The sequence below is a fragment of the Acyrthosiphon pisum genome, chromosome X, assembly GCF_005508785.2.
Source record: "Acyrthosiphon pisum isolate AL4f chromosome X, pea_aphid_22Mar2018_4r6ur, whole genome shotgun sequence".
NCBI classification, from domain to species: Eukaryota; Metazoa; Arthropoda; class Insecta; order Hemiptera; family Aphididae; genus Acyrthosiphon; species Acyrthosiphon pisum.
The window spans coordinates 32,745,762-32,773,190 of record NC_042493.1 but is presented as its reverse complement, the minus strand read 5'-3'; the positions used below and the strand labels follow the sequence as shown (position 1 = coordinate 32,773,190).

The following is a 27,429-nucleotide window of genomic DNA, read 5'->3' as shown; positions in this document are numbered from 1 at the left end:
TGTGTGGGGATACCACACAACACAGCCATACTATAGAATAGGATGGACTAAAGCAAAATATAAGGTTTTTGCGGACATGCTAAGTTTGTATTGTTAAGTGAACCCTAGCGTTTTTAGGTCTTACAGCAAACATATTCGATATGAAGTTTAGGGTCAATATCAGCACTAAATTTGAAGCCAAGGTCGGTAACACAGTTATAAATACGCGGATGGTGTCAACACCAGGGTGATAGTAGAAGGTTATTATTGGAGATTGACTTCTAGTGAATGTAAAGATTTTACATTTGGACAGATTTAAGGATAATCCTTACGCTGTCAACAAAATTAATTATAAATAGTAATTATTATTTATTATAACAAAACATAGCACAGTATAATATTACCTATATATAATTGTTTTACTATTTTTTTTTTTTTTTCTGGCAAATGATCACATCGAATATGCCGCTTTTCATTATAATTAGGTATATTATTTATTAAGAATTTTTTCTATAATTTTATACTATTTTAAATAATTTTATTTATTATTTGTATATTTACCTCTCCTATATTTTACGGGCTATATGTTGTAATCGTGTATATAGTATATATTAACATGTAAGGACAACTGGTACAATCGGTTGGGGCAACTGGTACATTTGGTTGAGGGCAACTGGTATATTTTTAAAATCCCGATAACAACCATGGAGGGCAACTGGTCAACACCCGAGAATACTGATATGTACTGCGTCATTCGTAGTGGTGCGAGAGATAGCGCCCGTGTAGGTTAGGTTGCGTGTGTGTAGGTTTGGGTGGGGAAACGGTGGCGATGGACTGCGGTTTCCGCCAGGACGACATTCCTTCAGATCACCACCCCATGTCCTGCAGTTGTGATCGGCTTCCCTCCGATTTAGTATTTACGTGCAATCTCGGAGCGTGCCGTCGTATCGAACCGTCGGTGAAGCGACACACATCGTCGATGCATCTTCTTAATTTAACCGTTCGTGTTATATTTTCGACAGATGAACAGTTGTTTTCACGTCAACAACGATTTTTTAAAATTATTTTTTGTTTTGTCTCCTAATGACACTCAGTTACGCTCCAACACCGTCGAGACTATCTCGTTACAACTTGAATTGTATTATATTATATGCGATTTTTTTTAAAAATTTTTTTTTTTTATTCACCGGTTTTTTTCCTGTTTAATTTACAATGACTGAACGAAAAACGAAGATGAGGAATTTTGACAACTCGCTCTGCACTTACAACCGACAGGTTTAATTAAGGTAATGTAAAATGTGTGTAACGATAATTTTTGAGAAATATGAATAATATTATGTACCTATTATTTTGTTTGACAGTCGATTCGTATCTACCGACGGCGGCGATATCGTTTCGGTTTTGCCATAGGCATATTAACCCTTTCACTGCTGTGGACATGTATACACGTCGGAGCAGAGCACCTCCTGTGTGCTATGATGTGTATACACGTTTTTATCAATTTAAATTATTTGACGAGTCATAGAAGAATAAATGTTATAACGGACTCGGGACTATTGATTTTTGAAATGTCTATCCAATGGAAGAAAAATCAAAAGCCTATCACAAAAAAACTTCATTTGTTATGAACATTTAGGTGTTTGGCAATGATTCCCAAAATGGTAATATTTCTTATCACGAATATAGTCAGCACATAGCAGGTACTTTAGATTTTAGTGGTCAGCTGCAGCGAACGGGTTAATTATATATGTAATTTAATATAATAATATAGACCTAATATTTTATTATATTATGTGTTTAAATATAATTTATATGTCTACGGTTTTTGCCTCCTCCGCGTTAAAATAGTGAGTGATTAGTGAATGGTCGTACAACTGTACGAGTACAACCGGCGGTGATACGCACGGCCAACATCTTGGCACTGGACATAAAAAATCAGCTTTATTCAAACCTAGTAAATTTGTTACTTAATCTTAATCCATTTTCTAAATTAAAATCTGTATAGCCAAATTATTTCAGTTTTGTCTGGCTTTCTAGTCTAAAAGCCACTTTTTTTTATATACTGCAGCCCCCTTAAACAGATATTAGTTACGTATGTGAGTTTGATTAAAATTATACTAAAGCCAGTCTACATTGTACACCTGTCTATAACGGACATTTTTAAAGGTCCTTCGACTGTTCGTTGTACCTATACAGGTTTCACTGCATATAATATTATTATAAATAACATTTTTTTTCAATCGTCGCTGACAGAATTTAGATTTTAAAATTAAAACATATGCATAATTATTATTAATTGGCAATGATTTTTATTAGTGATTAGCTAGCTACCGAATATATTTAGTATACATATTATGGTATATTTTTATGAAATATTGGCAACAATTTGGACATCTCTAGCCTATATATTTAGCCAGCGTTACATAATATCGTTACAGTTATAGGCACAAATAGAGTTTGGGATTTGGAGGGGCTAAATATAAGCTTAAAACAAAATGTAGGAAATGTTTGGGGGGCTATGGACATTTTTGGGAGGGCTTAGCTACTAAAGCCCCCCCTAATTGTACCTATGGTTACAGTACACTGTTGTTTACATACTTGTCATGAACTTCACACACACACTCAAACCCGAATACGTTTTAATATTTTATTACCTCAGAATAACAATATTAGTGTTTGCTTCATTTCAGAATCCCGATAAACTTGGAACGGAGTCTGTCCATCGTCGCCGGTAGAATGGTATCCTCGTTCTTCGCCCTAACACTGACAATGATGTACTTGAACCAGAGCTGCAGTGCGAGTAAGAATAAATCTTATAATGACATAGTATCAAGCGCAATCGGTAACGACGATAAAATAGGTATAGGATAGATACGTAATAGTTGGTATATAATATACTACAAAAGAATAAAATATGATAATACCTACATATCGATTAAAATCGTGATAACTGGTAAAGGGTAGGTATAATATGTATACTATATATCCAAAAAAGAGCATGTCAAAATAGCGACGCCAAAATAGCCAAGTATAAAATAGCTAAAAGCCATAAAAGCGAATGTTCAAAACAGCTAAAGTATATTATTTTTAAATAATTTTATATAAAAAAAGAAAATAAGCCTTCGCGGAACACCTTGCAGATGTGAAACATCAAAAATTTTCTTATAGTAATAATGTTGAAAATTGAAACGCCATGGCCGACATCTATAACATTGCCCTGGTCCATGGTTAAAATATACAAAGTTATTGCATTTATAACCCTTCTAGATAAAATATTTTATGATAAAAACAAAAATAGAAGCGTAAATGGTGCCAATAATAATCAAGTATACATTCATGGGAATTTTGAAATCGTTAGCTTTTTTCAGCATGTTTTTGATAACAATCCTAGTCATTATGCAATAACCTGTATATTTCAACCATGCCGGTGGTGTCAACTACTCGTCCACAAATATATAGTGTTCACTTTGACGGTTCATAATTTTAATTTGCGATGTGATAATGTTTTAAAATATGTTATAGGCGACCAGGTACTGTCTCAAGAATCTAATGATATAATTGGTTTTTATTATTTGTTTATATTTTGTGTATGTATTTACTTTTTCCCCGAAATGACAATGTCTTCGAACGTCGATAACAATAACACGCCATATAATGTTGTCTATTATTGTAGTTACGTTTGGATATAATTATTTTAATTCATTTTTAATTTTCTTTTTATTAATTGATCCGTGGCAGCAGGTTATATACGTTTCTCATTATGTCCGCGATTCGACTCAGTCGGATTGCCGACTTATATGATTTGATGACTGATAGCTAGACAATCGAATACACGTCCTATCGACTCTACACTTTTTAACAACAGGGGATAGTATCCAGCCTATCCATTTACAACGTTTGCGACGGATTGCTAGACGCTCTAACTTTTAAACATTCCCGCCAAAATGTCAAGCCTTATTTCCAATCCATATCACTAATCCTTATCACAAATCCTAAACTTTCATCTTACAACTTTACTGCCGCCACTTTTATAATTCCAACGACATTGTCTCCAAAATCGGTACCCACTCTCAGCGAGTCCAACTGGCCCCGAGTTACACTTTGAGCTAGTACGCATATAAGGCAGCGCGTGGGTACGCCGATACTTATACACAATACACCATAGACGTAGACCTAAAGGTCTATGTTATACACAAGTATTAAAGTAGCACATGCCACGCGTGGCTTAGGTAGGTTCAAAGACAAAAGTGGAGGGGCGCAGAGCAAGTATAGTGGTGAGCGTATGCGCTCGGAGAGAGGAGATCGCCGAGTTGAAGCAGATTGAGCCGACGAGCCACGAGTGAGGCCGAGGCTATACACGGCGTATTCCGCAGCGTTTCAAACGCCACGTATTCCACGTCGTAATACGCCCGTCGTGTATAGCTGCTCCGATATAAACCAATACGTTTTCAATTCGACGGAAAACCCTGCGGAATACGCGGTATTTGAAACGTAGCGGAATACGTCGTGTATAGCTAGCCACGCCACGCCAACGCCACGCCACGCCACAGTCGGCCTCACTCCCGTACCGCGCCATTAGATATTTCACATCATAATAAAATTATATTATGTATTTAAAAAGTATATTATTTTAAAATTATTAATATAATACGTCAAAAAAAGTCATACATCAAATTAAATATAAAAGAATTAAAAAAAAAAATTGGATTGGGGACATGCAGTACATATTATGTTTGAATGAAGAATCTTTAATAACCAAATCATTTTTAATGTTAATTCTACCACGATATTTTTCAACTTCCATCTTAAAATCTCCAGTATGAAACTTTGCCGTTTTCACAATCCTTCCGATACAAAAACCCATCGTATTTTACGAGTGGTTTATTTTTTTTTGAAATTAAATATTCGATATTTTTAAACGACGTAACTGTGAAACTATATAATATATGAAGTATGCAACTGCAATACTGTGCGGTTAAACATACACTGTCGCTGTCGAGTATTGTGCTCATATCTAATCCACCTATTTTATTATTATACCTGGTCCGACCAGACAATAATATTAGATAAATAGATAACCCAGCTATAAAACTGATTGTCATTATCTGTATCCTTAAAACTTAATACTATTACTACAGATAAATAATCAGTAATAATTTTAAAATAGTATACTTTAGCTGTTTTGAACATTGGCTATTATGGCTTTTAGCTATTTTGACATTCGTTTTTATGGATTCGTGGTTATGACGGATACCAATGTACCTACCTATATTATATCACATTTAAGTTTATTGCCTATATACTTATAAAATCCTTCTGGAAGCATATTATCTTTGTACATCGAACGGAGTCGCAGTATCGATCACCACACCATTCAACAACACTCTTTAATATATCATATAATACAGAAATGTTTTCATTGGTCATATGAAATATAGTGTTGTTGTGTTTATAAGTTTTTACTAAATTTTACGAAAAAAAAAAATGTATTTAATGGTAAATAATAGGTACCTAGTTTTAATCTCTGTGACTTTATTTAGTTATTATTTTATAATATTTTAAAACTATGATAAGTTCTTTCAAATGCTTTACAACGCGTTAAGTCGACTATCCACCATAAATGTATAACTATATAATATAATTATTCACGTTTCACATAATTACTAGATTATACAATTATAATTTACAACAAATTGTGTTACTTTCATAGAGAGTCTTCCGTCGATATCACCTGAAAAAAATGGTTTGGTTGCCAATTCGTGGAGGTCGCTCCAGAATAGTGAAGACGAAAAAGATAACCTTATTTGCCTGTCAACTGATTGCGTGAAAGCTGGTAAGAGTCATTCATTTGATATACGATTAGATTAATAACTGATTTATAATAAATTTAATAAAACGTTTATATTGTACGATTGATAAATATTTATGTCTGTACGCTTTATACGATATTAAAACCGATCAATATTCTAGCGGCTTCCTTAATCAACAATATGGATGAATCAGTAGATCCATGTGATGATTTCTATCAGTTTGCGTGTGGTAATTTTATAAAAAACACAATTCTCAATGATGGCGAAAATGCACGAAACTCATTCTTTGAGATTGATGATGCGATTATACACCAGAAGCGAATAATTGTTACCAAACCCATTCAACCTGATGAACTGAGACCGTTCAAGATGATGAAATTACTGTTTAAATCGTGCATGGACCAAGGTATAATGATCTTACAAATTTATCATATTAGTAAAATTATACAGTCATATCATACCTAGTATATTTTATATTTGGGCGTATTTTTCGTGACATATTCGAAGTGCGTGAATAAAAATTTAGACAAATGACCAGCATATATTGTTATATCTTATAGAATTTTATATTTAACTCGAAAATTCAATAATAAACTATAATTTGGATTATGATTGTGATTGGATTAGTGATAGACGATTGGACATGATTATAATTTTATAAGTATGTATAATTTTGTCAACAATTAATTCAACTTACTGGATTACTAATTAAAATTACTTTAACAGCAATAATATCATAATAATATTATATATTATATATTATATTTTATATATTATATAAATATATAATTAGTATCTAATATAGGCTGACGATTTGTCTTTGCTCAGAATCTTTTTTTCGTATGTCTACAATAATTTTATATCATTGAATTCAAATTTAATACTTCTATACGGTCATCCCATCTAGAAACCTACTGTACAGTAGATCTGTAAGCCCCACATTTATTTTGTTTTGATTTTTACAAACTCTGTACTGCCTTTTTATGTAATAAGATATATTACCTATTTACATGTATTTTCTTCTAACTTGTAATTTTTTAGTATTCACATATCCGATGATCGTTTTTACTGAATATTAAATATAATGTTATTCGTATTTCACGCAAATCAGTTCTGTCTCAAAAATACCACATACACAATTCGAGCTAGATCATGATTTTAGAACGTGATTTGGAAACACCGATATACTCGTATCAAATAGTTTGCTATATACCTTATGTTAACAGAAAAGTTAGGCTTGGGCCCGATCAAGGAAATGCTGAAAAGCATTGGAGGATGGCCGGTGCTGGAAGCCGAGAGATGGAATGAATCAAAGTTCACGTGGATGGACAGTATGTACAAGTTGCAGGGAGTGGCTTACTTCATCGAATTAATGGTCGCACCAGATAAAAATGTTAAAGAAAATATTCTGTATGTGAGTTATTCTACATTAATACAATATCATTATATTTAATATAAAACAAAAACAGAGAAAAAAGTTGGCAAAAATTAGTGTCTTTAAAAGGAAATTGTGCATTATTCCAAATAATTTATTATGAACTATGACTTATGAGTTTTTGTTTTTTGTATTATGACAACTAAAATGTTCAAGCTTTTCAAGCAAAACAAAAAAAATTGTATTGATATTTATAGAAAAAAAAACTAAAAAAATTCGAAACTGAAAATGTCTGTAAACAGTTAAAAATAAATCAAAATTTTTTTTAAATGTTATCGTGTATAGAAAATATTAATATAAACAACCAGTGAAAATGTTATGTTTCTATGGTCATTTGTTTCAGAGTTCTCCAATAACAAAAATCGATTTTGTTGAACCATTCCCGTTCTTCCTTAATTTTTTATTTTGTTTTTCCCAGTGTTTTTGAAAACTATTATGAAATTTTAACCTCTCCAGCACCAACTAGATTCAATATCCAATCAAACAAGATACTATTCAAAAATATCTAAGTACCACTGCCCCAATCGGTTATAACAGACACAACAATTTAAATTTAAAAACATCATTGTACCTTCTTTTTTTTCTAATCTACAATCTATACATTTTTTTGTACATTGAGTAGGTTTGATAAATGACAGATTAAAAACAAAAGATTAATATGAAATGATGAGATTAGGGAGGATACCTAGTGGTAACATCCTATAGAATCAAAATACCTATATAATTATTATTTATTATAATAGTTAGTAAATTAATTTTAAATAGTATAATATTATGAAATTATTGTTTATTGCGTTGCAATGAAATATGTTTAGAAATCTGTCTGAGCTTAATTGGTATTTATGTGGTAGAGTGTAATTCCCCGAAAATAAATCACCTGTATTTTTAAATTTTAAAAATTGTATACTTATAATATATTGTCTATTTATATTTGTTATAACTAATAACTAATAAGGTATATATAGTAACTGGCTGATAGGTTTATAAATTATATTACAGTGACTGGTGAGTGGTGAGTGATGACTAGTAACTATTTGATAGTTTTTATATTTTCGAACTTAGTGAGTTGGTAATAAAATATACTAAATATAAAATATTATCAATAAATAATAAGAAATAACTAATTAGTAAATACTTAATAGTTAGTATTTTAGTTGTTAATATTACAAATTATAATTATTCATAAATCAAGTATAGAATCCTCTAGATTTATCCACTATAGTCTGTATACAGACTCTTAGTTAGGTATGGTATATATAATATTATGTATGTATTAATATGATTATCAACTATAATTATTTATTAGATTGTTTCCACTATACATTACTTTTTCAGTTCTTTAGAAAAAAAAACCATATTTTTCATTCAATTTTTCAATTTTTCCGAAAAAAACGGGAAAAAACCCGGTTTTTTTTCGGAAAACTTTTTTTTTTCGGAAATTTTGATCCCTAAAAATCACTATGTTTTTTCGCTAAGCTCAGATCTTAAAATTTAAGGTGTCTATTATTTGGTCTATATAATCTATATTTTTTTATTATAAGAATTTTTTTCTGAAACCAAATGGTAGTAAATAGATATAATATATATAGTTATAATCACTATCTCAATGTTTCCAATTCACAATGTAACAATACAATTTAAAACTACACAAGGATATAACCAGGGGCGGACTGGGTAGGAGACAGGCCAGACAGCGGTTTTAAAAATTCGGGTCATGTTTTACGGGAAATTAATAAACATAATAAAGTCAATTTTTTTTTATCAAATTACTATTCAATTATGTTTGCTTATCAGTTACCACAATAACTACTAACTGTTGATTATTTATTATTTATTACTTTACATAAATATGATAATATTAAAAGACTGGGTACAAATGTTTGTGATTTTACTATACCACGGCCTCACCTACGAACAAACTATACAAACTATATAACTATATAACTTCAATAGATGGTCGCGTGCTCGTTATAAATTCAAAATTTAATTTTTGATGGTTTTTGTCGTGATAGCAATAGCTTTTAATTTTTGTCTATCAGTTTCTTTTTTTTGATGGATGGTAAATAAACGCCGTTCAAAACTGTTGCCTCATTTTCAATTTGAATTAAATAACATTTCATATTTGTATTTAAAATAAAAATAAACAACGGGTAATGGGTTTGATCTCACGATATAATATTATGTTCTTCCGTCATCAAATATAATAAAATGTATATTATGTAGAGTGCTGCGCGACACGGGCATAGCCGTAACCCGTAACCCTGTATAGACTATAGTGATTTAATCAGAACGATACGAAAATAGAATAAGCCGACAGCAAAAATAAATTTATGTGAATTAATTTTCGGCAGAAACATTGTGTATTATCCAGCGTTTAGAATTATACGTCATATTATTATTATTATTATTTAAGATACATTTTTGTCTGATTTTCTATTTTATTTTTATAAATAATGCAGGGCAAAATTATATACTACGGCCCACAGGCCAGTCCGCGATCGCTGACCAGCGGACCGGACCAGTCCGCCCCTGGATATAACCATATAAGTTTACCATATAACGATTTTATCATCAGAATTGGTTACCAAATAATTAGTACAGTTTACTCATGTCCAAATTAACCAAAATTTCAGCTGGACACACCGTTCTTCAACGTCCAGGGCAAAGACCACGATTCCGTGGACGAATACTACAGGTACATGGTGGACATCGCGGTGTTGTTTGGAGCCGACCAGCAGAAGGCAAACGAAGAGCTGAAGGAGTCATTGGACTTTGAGATAGAATTGGCCAAGATGTCAGAGGAAGAGCGACCGGACGACGATAAGTTGTACAACGAGATGAAAATCACCGATCTACAACAAAAGTTCCCGAGAATACCATGGCAAGAGTTCCTTAACAAAACGTTGAACCAATTCATTCGACAGGACGACATTATAATTGTGACTTCGCTGAAATATTTTTCGGGCTTGGAATCACTGTTCAGCAAAACTCCCAAAAGGTAAATATTATAAAACATATACAAAACTTTAATAAATTAAAAAGTGAATTGTATCATTTTCTACAAAATATTACCATCATTTGTTTTTATAATAAAAGCAATAATAGCCAATCTATGTCAACATTATATAAATTAATTTTGAATTATATACATTTTGTAATTACCTACGTAGGTATCGAGTAATTTGTTAAATTCGTATACAATTTTTATTGAAATTATCTATATACATAAAAAACTCTGTAGAACTTAATATGATTTTGCCGGCAGGGTTCAAGTAAATTACGTGGTTTGGAGACATGTTGATTTTTTCTTAAAGTTTCTAACAGAAGAACTGAGAAAAAGATATATTATGTATACGAAAGATGATATAACACAACCCCGATGGAAGGGATGCTTGGAATGGAGTACTGCAATGATTGATTTAGCTATTAACTCGTTATATTTTCAACGTATACGTCATATGTTCAACGAAAATACTAAACAGAATATTACAGAAATGGTGAATAGGATCAAGGAGGAACTGTATAAAATATTATTGTCAAATGTGTGGATGGACGATAAAACAAGGTAAAGATTTACTTTCGGTTGATATAGCACAAAGTAAAAATAGATACGGAGGGTAGACAATAAAAAACATTACGATATTATAATTGTTGTTATTTCATTTAGAAAAAAAGCGATGGACAAAGCAAAGGCAATGACACATAACATTGCACACCCTGAGCTATTGGATGACAGCAAGTTGATTGCGTATTATGAAAATGTAATTAATCCCATATATCCAGACTATAGTGCATAGAAATTTAGAATACAATACTTGATAAAAACATTTTAAAAATCGTTTTTGTTATGATTAATGAGTATTTAGTTACAACTTACTAATTATGTGTTTTTTTTGTTAGTTGGAAGTGAACGACCAAGACTTTTATACATCAGTATTGAATTGGACTAAATTTAGCACTGACTATGAGTTTTCGAAATTAAGGAAACCTGTTAATAGTGTTGATACATTTGATTGGGTTACTTTTATTGGTTCGGTAAATGCGATCTATAGACATACAACAAACGAAATCAGTGAGTAGTATTAGAATTTGGAATAATATATAGTATATACTATTATATCTAGTTATTAATTATTCAGTGTCAATAAATTGTGTTGTGTTATTGGTGAAAATAAAAATTAATCTTTTAAATAAAAATCAGGCAACCAAAATAATTATTTATAATTTGAAATGAGTTAACAAAATTTAGAAGTCATCAAACAATTATTTTCTTGGCCCAACCACAATATTTTGGGTGCACCTAACCTCAATACTTATTGTATTCGAAATTAAAATTAAATTGATTACATTATTAAATGCAATTTTTTTTAAAACACAATGCGTCTTTGATACTTTATGAATTATGGAATTTTAAAAGAGTTTTTCGAATACTGTTTTTTGAACACTAAACCTACAATCAGGGTTGGGCAAGATACTCAAAAAGCAGTATCGAGATACTAGATACAAGATACTTTGCTTTGGAGTATCGCGATACGAGATACTAGATATTTGGCTTTAGAGTATCGTGATACTAGATACTCGATACTTGGCTTTGGAGTATCACGATACTAGATAATCGATACATTTTCATAAAATTAGTCACTGGTTTTTTTTTAAAAATATGTTTATTATTATGGGGATGACCACTTCGTTAAATATGGCAAATAAAATAATAATAATTGACACTTATTTAGTAATAATAAAACAAATCAATTACGACATTAATTCAGTGGTAGTTCTAACTTCTAACGTATGAGCAGGGTGGGCAGCAGCCCATACCAAAATTTCTGGTGTCCCTTATTGGCAAAGGGGGAGGAAATGAGGAATGTTATTCGCAGTTTAAAGCTAATTATAAATCTACTGTTGCCCATACGAAAATGTAGTCCTAGAACCGCGCTTGCATTAATTAATCTCGTTGTCGTCAACAATGCAATAATAACCACAATACAATTACCGAACAATTAAATAATAATAATTATATCAATAATAATTCTACATTAAATAATATATAAATAGGTACATAATAAAAATACTTGTAGTAATAACTAATAACATAATGTCCTAAATCCTAATATATAATAAATAGTAGTATAAGTCAGTCTGAATTTTATTTAAAATTTAAATAGTCCATTGTACATAACGTCATTATTTTTTTAATAATAAACAAAGATAAATATATGTCACATATAACTATATTTTAAGATTTATCGGTACTGAAAAATAATTTCCAAGGGCAAGATACTTCTTCTTCTTCTCGTGTGGTCGACAAAACTCATATACCTATCTCTGACCAATATTTTATAAAATCGATTACTCGATCAGTCAATGTATTAAACAAATCATTTTTATTTTGTATATTATATGGTACATTCGTGCATTTCAGCAGATGCTCGTCGTCCTGTATTTCTCCACAGTCACATCTTGGGTTCTCCTCAATGCCCCATTTTACAAGATTTACCCGTGTGCGGGCTGTTCCTGTCCGTATATGCGATTTAACGTTTTCCAATCTCGATATCGTAGTTGGTGTCCCGGGGGTAATGCTTCTTTAATCAAGTCAGAGTTGGCTGATTCCTCTTTCCACTTTTCTAAGCGTTCATCTGCCGGTATTTTTGTTAGTGGTTCTCATGTTCCAAGGAAACTTTTTCTTGGCTCGAGCCGTTTATGTGCTACTTGTCCATTCATTGGGTGTAGTTCATCCATTAATTGTTTCGTTCTTTCCTTCCTGGTGTGCACTTCTCTCCTAATATGAGGTGGGGCAATTCCACTCGCTATATGTATCATTTTGGTTCGGGGATAGGTCTCAGACATCCCGTTATTAGACGGGTCGCTTCATTCAGCGGAATGTCTACTTTTTTTGCATGTGTTGACGGTTGGTGGCAAGATACTAAAAAAGCAGTATCGAGATACTAAATACGAGATAATCTAATTTAGGTACGGACGTACGGTAAAGACGTAAAGTCCCATTCAACGTGTATGTGCGGTGCGTCACAGTAAACAGATACCTATAACTTAATATGGCTAATAGGTTGAAAAATAATTTCGTACTAGTTGTACTGCAATAATTAAATTATGGATTTATAAAATTAAATTCAGCACGCATATTATTTTACGCATATTATAGGATTATACTAAAATATAGTCAAACAGTCGCGGTTGGTAGATGGGTGAGTAAAAATAATCCTATAAAACTAATTTTTCAAAGTATCACACTAAAGTATCGAGTATTTTTTGACGACATTATTTTGTGAAATACTCGATACATGGTCTAAAAATGTATCACGATACAAGATACTCGATACTTCATATAATTGTATCGAGATACAAGATACAAGATACGTATCTTAGATACTTGTATCGAAGATACTGCCCAACCCTGCCTACAATATATAATATTAGTACATAAACATAGGCATTATTACAACCATATTTATTATACTATAAATTATTTTAATTTTCCAGTACTTCCCTTTGGTATCTTGCAAGGTGCGTTATTCTCGAACGATCGTCCTCAATACATGAATTACGGTGGAATTGGATGTCTAATTGGTCACGAGATCATTCATGGAATGAGGGTAGACAACGGTTTGGCGGAGGAGACGAATAAATACTTTTTCGAAAAAGAAAAATGTTTCATCAATCAATATGGAAATTATACTGTTCATGAAATCGGTCTCAAGGTGTGTTTGATAAAATACATTTCTTGAAACTATGTTCTTACGTGGTTTAATTTTGAAGTTAAATGATCATTTGTTAAAATGCAATTTTTCCAGAATTTCGTATACCTATCTAGGTCCCTAAAATTATAATGACGGTTCTTATATTTCACTGAATAATCCAATAGTAATTGGTATATCGAATAGTAATATCTATGAATTTTATTTATGTGTTCTAAAAGGTAAAACCCATTAAAATATGTGTTTATCTTGTGTTAGAACGGAACTGTTAAAAATTCCCCTTGTGTATAAATATATACCAGCTGCATCCGACCCCTGCAATAAACAGTTATCAATATTCTTGACATTAATATATCCTATGGGAGGTATGCAAATTATATATTTTAATAAATTCAAAAAAAGTAAAAAATTTGAAAATTGACAATGTCCGTAAACAACTCAAAAAGAGGCAAAATATTTTCAAAATTGTATGGTGAATAGAAAGTGAAAATATAAACATTCAGTAAAATGTTCATATATCTACAGTTATTCTTTTTAGAAAAACAATAAAATAAAAAAACCACTACATGAGAAATCGAGTGAATAATACAAATCTTGTAAAAATATGAACTTGAAACGCTCATAAAAATTTAATTTGATTTGCTTGTAGACATTTGTTTTTTTTATAAAGGTAGACAAACTTATGAATAATCTTGAATAATATTTTCAAATCTTAGATTTAAAAAGAAAAATTGTTATGAATTCTAAATTTAAAATAATTTGCTAATTTACTTGATTTTTCCATATTTTGTCAAGATTTTAACTTTAAATGCTTATAAAAAAAAAAACTGTGACTAAGGAATTTTCATATTTTTCAAATGTCCTTTTACCATTATTATAGTAGCCCTGTATAATATTCAAGCTTTTTTACTCAACTAATAAAGTTTTATTGACACATTATTGATACATTAAAGAAAAGACTGATAAAATTTTCCTAAACAGTTCAAAACAAATCAAAATATTTTAAAAATTTTATCGTGTACAGAAAATGCAAATATAAACTACGGGTAAAAATGTTATGTATATACGTACATTTATTTTAGAGTTGTACTAAAAACCAAAATCTATTTTGCGAAAAACCAATTTTGCGTAAAAATTCCCGTTTTTCCATAATTTGTATGTTGTTTTTCACGTCGCTTTTGAAAACTATTAGGAATTATAAAATTTGACCTCCCGAATGCACCAACTAGATTCACTTTCCCATCGAACAAAATACTGTTGAAGAAAATCGAAGCAGTTTTACTGCCCCAAACCATGATGACAGACACAAAAAAAAAAATTTAATTAAAAATTTAAAAAAAAACACACATCATTGTAAAATCAATAAGGGCGGACGTGTGTCGCGAGTGTTTTTACATTATTAATACTATTACTCCGTTATCTTATAATTCCGTGTAGTGAATGCAAGACTAAAGTCTCGTAGACAAAAATAATTGCGTGCTCATCATGTGAAATATATTTTCATCAGAACTGCCCCCCTATCTCAACCTCAAGTTTCACTGATAGTCAAAACTGGAAATGTGAGTCATGTGAGTAAAATGTAACTATAAAAAAAATGTAGCAACAAGAAAATTAGATTCAAAGAGAAACAATATTGATAGTGGAAAGGAAGAAAGTTACCTTACTTTAATTAGAAATTATATTTCTAAGCTATTGGAAAAATTTGAGAGGTTGTCAATTACTAATAGTGACTTAGAGAAATCCGTCAGTTTTTGCTATGAAAAATTGGATAGTTGTGGGAAAAAAATGGACGATCTCTTGACTAAAACTAAATCACTTGAGGAAAAAATCAATAATATGAAAGGATAAATATATGAAACTAGAAATAATATAGAAATTTGCTTACTAGTTTAATAAATAAACAAAAAAAAAAATGCATTATCAAGCCCTTTAAAAAATATAAATAGGTACACCCCCAAAAAATATGGCAACTTACCATGATATAGCAGATAAACCAATAAGCAGAAATATAGTTATAAATGAGATTAAAAATAATGATTGCATATTAAAAAATAGTACCTATTGATATTGCTAAAGAGTTTAATAAATATTTTATTAATGCAGGTAATGATATTGAAAATAATATACTGAAAAATAGTTTTAAGAAAGAAAACTGGGATAATCTAAATTCTAAATGTCATGTAAAAGATTTAATTTTTTCAACTCATATTACCTACTCGTGATAAAATAATAAAATATATAAAAAAAAATTAAAGACCACTCTACATTTGTTGAATATGGAATCACAAACTTTATACTTAAAAATACTGCTGATAGTTTATCTCTCCCACTAATGATATTATTTAATTTATCTATGTCTTCTGGATATAACTTATTTTAAAAAATGTATGGTTACTTCTATTCATAAACAGGGAGATAAACTATTGTGTAGTAATTTTAAATCAATCTCTCTATCATTAAGCTTGTCAAAAATCTATGAAAAATTCATTAAATGTAAAATTGTATCAGGCACATACGGACAGACATATTTATACGAGATCGCTTCTTTGCAGACCGTGATTCTTGAAGAAGTCCAGCAAGAGTTTTGTTAAGTTTTGTTTTTAGTTAAATTATTTTAACACATTGGCCCTTTTCACTAATCATGTTTCGCACTTCACATTGATCCATTTTAAAAACAAGCGCAACAATTTAAAATTAATTAATAATATTTGTAGAAATAATATCTGGCTCAGGTTTGGTGGTTTGCATTATAAACTATCATCACACAAAGAGTATATAATCTTAATGTTTAGTCGTATCAAATATCAAATATAACTAAAGTCATAAATTAAGACTTTGAAATAATAAAATTTATTTTGATACGTCATGTTTGAAAAAGTTTGGAACAACTTATTATATATTTATAAACTAACTATTAGAAAGCAACTAGTACTAGACCATTTTTATTTACGATAAAATTTAGGCTACGCCCTGAGGTGATTCGTATAAAAATGATTGACCTTTTTGACTTCAGGAGGTAATTAGTGTGTGCCCATTATAAAATATATATGTACCTACTAGCTTTAATAGGGCATGTCGTTCTAATAACAGAAGCACTAGTTTTCTTATTGATAGAATACATTTCAGTTATACATTTATATTCAAACTATTTAAATTAACATTTCAATATTTTTCTTATTGTCATTGGTATCACTCAATAATCACATTTAATAATAGATTTATATATAAGTTAAAAACGTCCCACGCGACCACTCGTATCTTGTCAACCAGTCACCTCTCATAAGACTCATTTTTACCCGATCGTCGTTAAGATGTAATTGATATTTTAAAAAGCACTGATCAATTTTATTTAAAAAAGAATTTATAGTTATTTTTCGATAATCTAAAATATTTGGTCAATACTCATATTTCATCCCCGCCACATCATAATATTTCCTTATTTAAACCACCCCACCCATCGACTACAATCTAAACTAATGACTTATTTTCCGCAGGTGAACGGCACTCAAACGCTGGGCGAAAATATCTCAGACAATGGAGGCTTGAACATAGCGTATAACGCGTACAGAGATTGGGAAAATAGACATGGGGTTGAACCACGACTGCCTGGGCTCCAAGATTACACGCCTCGGCAGATGTTCTGGTTGAGCAACGCCAATGTGTGGTGCGAAAAGAATCAGATGAACCTTGACATTTATAAAATCAAATACGACGAACATTCGCCCTCCCGTTTCCGGATCAACGGCCCGTTCTCCAACATGAAAGACTTCAGCGACGACTTTCAGTGTCCTCTAGGCTGCAACATGAACCCGGCCAAGAAGTGTCAGTGGTGGTGAGACTACTATCTGGCCATGCATATAAAATTATTCTTATTGTAATGATTGTCTCTTTAATAACATTTTATGACGTATAGATTAGAATAAAGTATTACATTTTTAATAAAAATTGGATCAAATATTTTCTAATAAAATTAGCTCAGGTATTAACTTAAAAAATTGCAAGCATAGAAAAAATCATAGGCGCACATTGGAGGGTGCTTGGAGGTGCTTAGCACCCCCAATTTATTTCAGTATTTCACCAATCATTTATAAATTATTGTGTTTTATTGGTTCAGAATTGCTTTTTCCATACCAAATAATGACAAATGTTTCAACGAATTCACGATTAAAACAGTATTGTGTGAATGCACGTTTCAATGTTTCAGCTTTTGTCAATATGCAGCAATCATATTATTATAGAAAATTATATTATCTTACGGATTACCTTTGGGTACGAAATCTTCTATTTATAACTTTGGTTATTACTAATATATTTTTTAATCTGCGGGCTACGCTGAATTGAATAAATTCTGAATGACAAATATTATTAAGAAGACGCATGTGCGGTCTCCGTTTTACAAATGTTAAACATAGTAAAAATGGTTTTGCGCGGATAAAAACCACTATGGCTATTAGTTATAGTTATAGTTCAAGTTATGCAACCAAATGTTCCTACTAAGAAGAAGAAAACATGGACTGTGCAACATTGTTTTTAATTTTTCGATATCACAAATACGAAAAAAGTTCTCATAGTTTAAAAATAATAGTAGTACAGTAAAATCGGATAACTTTGATAATTTTTTACTGTTTTATGACAATTTAACTTTTTATTTTATGGATAACTTCTTTAGTATTAACGACAAAACTCTCAAAATTAAATATTAGTTACAGCTAGTTATGATCAATATTTTAACGTTTTAATTTTTAAATTTCTGATGTTATCTTTTGAGATATCAATATTTTAAATATGCTATCAAAGTTACACATCGGGCAACTCTGATACCTATATTTCTTAATGTGATATCAAAGCAACCCCATTTTATAAAAAAAAATTTAATCATCATGATACTCTGGTTAATAAAATATATGAGTATCAAAGTTACCTCATTCTAATTAAAAATTTAAAACTAATGTAATGCAGTTAGTTATAGTATTAGGATTAAGGGGGGGACAAAGCCCCCCGCGGACCTGTGTAACATAAACTATTCCAGCACCCCCTAAATTCACTCCCAATGTGCGCCTATGGAAAAAATATAGTAATACCGGCGGGAGAAATAGGCATAGGATACAATATTTTAAATAACAATAATAAGAAACAATAATATCACTAAAATACCGGCCATGGTGAGAATAATAATAATATACAAAACATTTACCGTTAATAATGTGTTGTATTGTGCCATGCAGCGCACCAGCGAAAACGGCTGCTACTCGCTCATGTTTTTGTTTTCGCTGAGACGGGAAAAAGTGTGGTGCTGGCTTTTTGCTCTGTCGGCCGATAGCCGGCGATCTTGGGTGGCACGAACAGACGCCAGTTGACAGGGAGGGGGGGAATTACATATACGCAGATAGTGAATGAATGGCCGATACTCTAGGTATTTGGTTAAAGGTGTAGTGATCGTGGTTGATTATAAGAACTTTATAATTATGTCTAAGCCATGGGAGGGGAGCAGGGGCGGCTCCAGAGCCTTGGTTAGGGGGGGGGCAAGTTATAATTTCACAAAATCTTATAACAAAAAGAAAACAACAATTTTTACAACACAAATTCAAGTCGACTATTTTTTAAATATATATCAATAATATGATCTATTTGATATCATATTATCATACCATAGTATGTATATTTTATATTAATATAGTTTATTTATAGCCTTATTGGTTCTTCATAATATAGATAGCAGCCAGCAGGTACATCGTATACACCGTCATACCTCTATGGCCCATAGGTCCTGGAGGGGAGCGTGTGTGTGACTGCCGAATAGGTGGCGCGATAATTGATCGGCGGAGACCTGAGGTCCGCGGGACGGCATGTGTTATCTCGTCGCATGTCGCGCTCATAATGTGTACCTGCTGTACTATGTGGATCCAATAATAATAATAATATACATTGATTTGCGTTGGACGTCACAGAACATCCCCCCCCCCTCCCCGAAAGTTCGCCACATCGGAGAGAGCTTTAATAGCTAATGATGTCTGAACGCAAATTTAAATAATAATACTGTGTGGCTCGGGTAAAAGGTCTTAAGTCTAAAATTACGAAAATGGGATTAAAATACATAAAAGATAAAAAAAAAACGCTCTTTTTGTCGGCAAAAAGAACCAAGTCCTATCCCTATCCAATGCGTCATAATATGAATGTGTAAAAAGCGCCTTTTTTGAAAATATTGGTCATAATGGATTAAATCGTATAAGTCTTTATGCACAGTTAAAAAAATATATTTTGAACATGAGACCTTTTACCTTTTATTTTATTATTTATATTATTACATAATGTATATTTTCAATTTATCTATTAATTAATTAATATTGTTATAGGTGATACATAGACCATAAAAATCAAGTGGTATTCCGTTTTTAAATTGTGTTTTCTTTGTAGCTATAGTTTTATTAGTATTATCAATACAATTGTTTGAGTTAAAGTTATTGATTTTGATTTATTTCAAAATAACTGATATAATCATCACACAACGTCTTAAAATATAAACTTAATGCCTAAATAAGTACCTAGTTTTTTTTGTTTAGTCACATTGGTGGGCACGTACGTGTACTTAGCTTCAAGCATATATTACAATATTTTCCCAAAATAGAATTACTCGAGTGTTCTGAACTAATTGAATCTAAAAGAAAAAGGTCTGTTATAAAGATATTTTACTCTACATTTTAATTGTTAAATAATTGCAATAAAATATAAAATATGATTTTTTTTTAACTGATATTATTGTACTATTGTTGAATATTAAAAGATATTATTTATTATGTAAGCTGGTATAAGTATACATATTATATTCAACTGTACATTTTGCAGATGATATTCTTAAAACAATAATGAAAAATAAATAAATTTTCAAATTCAAACTTAGAACAATTGATGAAAAACAAGATGTTATCATCAAAATGCTCGAAAATCAAGCAAGCAAACAAATTTTTTCGAATGGAAATAATTCACTTATTGATTACAACCCTATGACAGATTTGTACCCCATAGAAGGTCTAGATGATCTCAATAAAATAGAAGATCAAAGTGTATTGGACAGCGAATATCACAAAAAAATTGTGAGTGATATATTATATTGTATTATATTATATTATAATATCATGTATTATATTAATATTTTATTAAAATAATCTTTTTTAGTCTATTATATATGTGAACTACATTTTATAAATTCACTTAGGTTCATAATCTATCCAACAATATTGGTGGGAAAAATGTAAATTATTCAGTAAAGAAAATGATGATTCAACTTTTTGATGATAAATTATTGGCGCAATTCTCATTTGCTAGAAGAATGTTGACATCAAAAAAATCATTTCAGTCATTGGGCTTCTATAAAATAATTGATAGTAAATTTTAGATTGAAAATGTATTAAATAATAGTATAATTATAATTTTAATGTCATTTATTTTAGAAGCCACCAGGATGTAATTTTATTGCAATCAATTATTTCTGAACACCATGAATTATATAAAAAATTATTCCAAAATACTTTGAAACCTAAACACCACCATATGGTACATTATCCGTTAATTTTAAAAAAATTCTGGTCCTCTATCCCTTTTTTGGTCTTTGAAGCTAAACATAAAGAGCTAAAGGAAATGGCACATTCAATTACATCACAAAAAAATATTACATTAACATTAGCAATTAAACAACAACTACAATTTGCATATAGACTTTTATTACCCGATCAAAATATATATATATATACAATCAAAGCAGATATAGGACCAGTTTTAACAATAACACTAGATACAATTGAATTGTATACATCAAATACTTCATTTCATTCAAAAAAGTTTAATTTTTATAATGAAAATATTGTTTTTATTTCATGGGTTAATGAAAAAGGTATTAAATATAGTTGTAATAATAATATGACTGTTGTGTTGAATTTATGTGAAGAAAATAATTATCTGATGCCATGTTTTGGTCTAATTAAATCTATTCTAATGACAGAGTCAAATGTACCATTTTTAGTTTGAAAAAAATTTAAGTCATGTTATTTTGATGAACATTATCAAGCATTTAATGCAACCATCACTTCAAACTTTGTATGTATTGCACTTAAATATTTAGAAAATATGAACCCTACTCATCATAATATTATATCTAATGGGTTAACATTTATTACATTGAAATTATAAAAATTATGTGTATTATGATACTATATTCCTATTTTTAATTATTATTACTATGTATCATGAATGTGTGTATGTACCATATGTATTATCATGTATGGATGATGTTTAATTAATTTTTTCTTGATGTATAATTTATAATTTATAAGAACTAAACTGTTTCATAGTTATTTTACTGTATGTACTTAATTATAATATTTGTACTATGTACAATGTATAATACATTGTACTAAACATTTCTGTTTTATAAAATCATTTGTGAATAAATACTTGTTAAAAGTGAAACATTTTAATAATATACTAAATATACCTATAATTTATTTTTTTTGATTGGATGCCTACAATGTCATACTATTTTTAGGTCTTTTGCTTAAAACAAAGTACCTATAGTATAAAAAAATATAGTATAGGTCTTATACTATATTTTTTTTAAGTAACTGTGACATTTTTTGATAAATCAACCAACTATAGTTTTGGTTACTAGGTAGTTACTACACTTGTATTATTAACAGATACAAACTACAGGGCCTAAAATTGTGTGGAGTAGCACACACTATGGGCAGTAGCTAATATTAAATGTGTTGTAACAAATTTAAAAGTGTGCAGTTCTTATTTTCGGCTTTTATAAATTTTTATTTGATTAATATTCAATATTAGTTATTGAAAATTACTAATTAGCATATTGTATTTATTTGAAATCCTTAACATTAAAAATAATACCGACTACACCATATTCAGGGTGGCTTATAATGTAAGAAGTATATTAGCCAAGCTATGTCGTTTTTAATTTTAAAATGTTTAGTCATATACCTATATGCATCAAGGACTTTTATAGAAGATTGACTTAGATTGTATTTATTATAACTAATTATTAATAAATAGCAAAAATAATTATGCCAATGAAGTTATATGTGGCATGTGCACTACTAGGCCTATGTTCATTATTTTAAAATATTTTGGTGTGAAATTATAGGCGTGCAGTAGCAAAATATCTTAATTTTAGGCCCTGACAAACTAGTTGAATTAATTTGAAAATATAGTTAGGCCAACAATTTCTAACATTGTAAAAGTAACATTTTAATAAATTGGTATAAATACTTTGTAAAAATATGTTAACTATAATTGTTGGCTGCTCCAACCATGAAATATTGTTAAGCCAACTATTTATAAAATTGTAAAAGTAACAATTTAATTGGTTATTAGCTAACTAGCTGTTTAGTTTTTTCCGGGTCGGCTGTCGATTTTTTGTCAACTTTGACCACCTTTTTTCTCAGTATGTAGTTAGGTTTTTCCAGCATATCCATGGTCCTATGCATCCTGTACGACTTCGGAAGCTGATCTTCATTGTACAGCTGGTCACTAAAATATATTCTCCTCAGCCGGCAGTTGGCGTGCACTTTAACGCAGACTGTCTCCACGTAGGTCGTACTAAAGCTGGTGATTGTGAACTTGGCCAAGTTCATTTGCAGTTGGTTCCAACCCATGTCCATAGAAACCGGCATCGTGACCATGAACGTGCTCAACTTTTTTTTCACATGGTAACTGCTCATACGTAAACGCCGGCGAATGTTTTCGCTGTCCAAAATCTGTTTACGCATACATTTGAGGGCGAGGAAGACGTGTTAGAAGATATAGAGAACTCGGTAAATTTCCATCAGTGGAAATATTATATTTCTAAGTTGAGTATAATAGCTATTATATATTAGAGCCTAGGGACAAACTGTACCTAACGTTGAGGTTTATATACAAATAAAATACTCGACCGATTTTGTCAAAAAACGATTGAAAATATTTCAACAGATGAATAACGGAAACAGTAGATGGATAGATTATATTAGACAGTCAGCTAATACAGATATTATCAGTCGGGTTATATCTAAATGGCGCATATGCAAATCCGGAGTTTTTGACGAATAATTGGCATCCAATTTTGCCCACATAATATTTGGGCCCTCGGACGGTTTGTAAGAGCATTAATGCTTATAATTATAATAGAAGCCACGGGAAACAGCTATTATTATGTATAAAAAGCAAAGTATATTGTAGAAAGGTATAGAATCAAAAAATACTTGACGATTTTGACGATTAAAGGAATGTTTAAAAATGACGTACCTACATTCGAAGGTTAGGTTAGTAGTATGTGTAACGGATGATATCCCTTTCATCACAACGTATATTAAATATTCAACATATTTGGTTAATTGAAGAGTATAGTAAACAATATTAGATAAGTTATTCTAGTGGAAATGGGAGAGCAAACGCAATAGAAATGATGCAATAATATAGGAAGTGCAAGTTAACTTGAACAAATTATGAAAGGGGTATGATACGAGACAATAATTACCAAACAGGTACACTTCCGGGAAAAGGGAGACGGTCAGCCGAGCGCTCATATTGCCTCAGACGTAGTATTTTAAAGCGCAGTACGAATTTACATTTTTAACTTTACATATAAAAAACCACATCATATAATATATAAATCACATATTATATATATGATGACAGAATATGGGTAGTATGTAACATATATAGTATATACATATACGACACAAAGATTATAAGCAAGTACATAGTATCTAATAAATAATTGGCATTTCATGTATATTGAAATATATGGAAACGGCGATAAGTCTGGTCAAGAGCTCTTGACGCGACTAGGCGTGCAGGATACAGATATTGGCTTTATGAATTTCTGTATGCGCAGAAGATAAGTCGATGGATCAGGGGGAAGGTAGAAGAGTATGAGGCCTTATAAAACCAGACCTGAAACGACCTGTTTTCATACGTGATTTCCCATTGCACATGCGAGCATCTTCACATCACTCAGTGTAACAATTTGTCATTTTGGACTTTTGGATTTTTGCTGAATTAAAATTTTAAAATAAACATTTTAACATTCAACGAGTTTACATCTTATTCAACCATCCTAAGAAAATCCTCATCTCAACGGTCTTGCTATCTGCAACCGGAAAGCTACGCAATTAACCTAATTGCTAGTTTACCACATATATCTGTATGGCCCGGCGTTGACTGGGGATAATTGGAAAAATGAAACCGAGATGGGTAATTAAATTGTGGTTGATAGTAATAACTAATAAATAACTTGTTTTACTTACATGAACCAATATATTGCAACATAAATAAACAAATATGTTTTTTAGATTTTAATATTATTATTAGTACAGTGCCAACTGCCACCACGGGCACACGCACGTGCTAATCGCGCTCCATTATCGCAAACTTCGAAGCTTAATATTGCACACAACACGTTTCGAATTATTACGTTACCTACTTACAAACGCAACACCGTGCATCGGGCTGCCAAACATGACGCCGCCTCGATCACCTTATACAAACAAATCAAAACGACATTTGTCCTGCACATATCAACAAGATGAGAAGAAAATCAAGTAATTTATTTCTCCAAATCGCTACGTGGCACTGGCCAATGCAAGCAGCGAGACTGAAACCGAGGTATTACTGCCTAATAATAACATGGTGGGTTGTGATCAACTACCCCAAACTGAAGTCGCACCTAACCTTACTCGAATCCCGATGATCTACGTAATAATAACGTCTCAAACTTCTCATTATTCAATAAGAAGTTAATATCACTCACAGGTACTAACTATTTAGAATGTTTCACTTAAGTACACACCATCATTTCTAATAGCCTGGACCAAAAACCGCATAAGCGGCGCATAACCTACAATATTATAATCGATTATTTAAGCGACACCGATGCAGAATTGCACTACTTTTAAACACACTGCAAACGGTAATACAAGGTAGTAATTAGAAATTTTCATTACTCTACACTCCTAACCGATATTTCAGACGCACTGGCCGAACTAAGACACTAGTATGGTTTATATCAAAAAAATCATCACCCTTTACCACTGTTCCACGTCGAACTGGCTCTTAAATTAATTTAAGTTTAGAGAATGTCCCTTTTGCACTTGTTACAGTAATTTGTAATGTAAAGCACAAATAAAATGTCATTAACGATTCAGAAAAACTACCAACTAGTACACTCAACGGAATTTTTTTAAATTAGTAAATTATTTAAAAAAATTCAACATTATTACGAGGCCTCTTTAACGATGAGTCTCCCTGAACACCCCACCTCTACTCACAATATCATGTAGCTCCACCCCTGAGAATCAATTACAAAATCAAAATAATTGTTTGAAGATAAACATAAAAACAAATGATTTAACTTATTTATAGAGTAATTTTTATTTTATTTTTGAAGTAATCACAAATTTATAAAAATATACACTAGGTTTTGATGAGGGCTTTAAAATTATTTTATACGTGAAAGATAAACTGTTTAAAATTTAAATGCAACGGAATGGTATAGAAAACTGGTAAAAACTAAAAAAAAACAATTCGTAGCTTTATAAATGGTGAATATGAAGTGGAAGAAGAAGAACATGTTAATAATACTTCAGCTCTAAGACAAATAGTGTCATCTAAATATGCTCTAACAACATCATGTGATGTGGAAAGAAGTTTTAGTCAATATAAATCTATTCTTCATTTCTATCGCCTGTTGTGTATTTCATAATTTGAAATAGCATTTCATTACAGAATGTAATATTCAGTGTAATAATAACTAATTATGATTAATATCTATATATATAAAAATGGAGACAAAAATGTATAACAATTCATCAATCGAGAACGGCTGGTCCGATTTGGCTCAATTTTTTTTTAAGATGTTCGTAACTGCCAGGAGAAAGTTTTTACGAAATTAAATTTTAGGAAAATCCACCGGAAAGGTAGAAAATCTCAAATCTGTATGTCAAAAACACAATAGTGGCGCAACAGTGCATTATATTATATTGGTTGCTATTGGTTAATCAGGCATGTTTGTTGATTTCATACAATATAAAAATGAATCGCAGAATGTGTTGCTAAGCGCAATAATTCTACTGTACGTGTGTTGTGACTGAGCTCCTCCTAAATGGTTAGACCTATTTGAATGAATTTTTTTGTATGCGTTTGCGTTTATTCATCTGATTTTAGTACGCTTAGGTTAAGTTGGGATTTTGTATTAATTGATTATATCAATCCACCATAAGTAGAATACGACAAACTTGGTATAACTTTGATACTTTAGAGTTAAATCATACACTAACGTACATACAGCACGGGATCAACGATTTACCGCAAGTAGATTGCCTACCTGATAATGTACTGCTGCGAATCAGAATTTTTATTCCGGGCAACGGAAAAGTTAAGATTAATTTTGAACCATACACCGAATATTAAATAACGAATTGAACAAGTTTGAGTCACATATAGTTGG

The 27,429-nt window shown here is 30.9% G+C and overlaps 1 protein-coding gene and 1 pseudogene across 1 annotated transcript; one reads left to right on the top strand and one right to left on the bottom strand.

The window, feature by feature from the left end:
- The first annotated feature begins 534 nt into the window (after positions 1-534).
- Positions 535-17,858, top strand: LOC100165488 (neprilysin-2-like). Its single transcript, XM_016801122.2, has 10 exons — positions 535-2,779; positions 5,690-5,812; positions 5,950-6,195; positions 7,016-7,203; positions 9,858-10,222; positions 10,490-10,789; positions 10,892-10,985; positions 11,125-11,296; positions 13,723-13,940; positions 17,432-17,858. The coding sequence occupies exons 1-10, from the start codon at positions 2,716-2,718 to the stop codon at positions 17,771-17,773; spliced, it is 2,112 nt and encodes a 703-aa protein (XP_016656611.2). The 5' UTR covers positions 535-2,715; the 3' UTR covers positions 17,774-17,858.
- Positions 17,859-23,314: 5,456 nt separating this feature from the next.
- LOC115033095 lies at positions 23,315-23,713 on the bottom strand (annotated as a pseudogene).
- Between the last annotated feature and the right edge of the window lie 3,716 nt (positions 23,714-27,429).

Excerpts from the sequence above, each read along its gene's own strand:
- LOC100165488 (XM_016801122.2), top strand. The coding sequence starts at position 2,716 with ATGGTATCCTCGTTCTTCGCCCTAACACTGACAATGATGTACTTGAAC. Across the intron at positions 5,813-5,949 it reads AACTGATTGCGTGAAAGCTG|CGGCTTCCTTAATCAACAAT; the intron begins GTAAGAGTCATT and ends TCAATATTCTAG. Across the intron at positions 10,790-10,891 it reads TGGATGGACGATAAAACAAG|AAAAAAAGCGATGGACAAAG; the intron begins GTAAAGATTTAC and ends TATTTCATTTAG.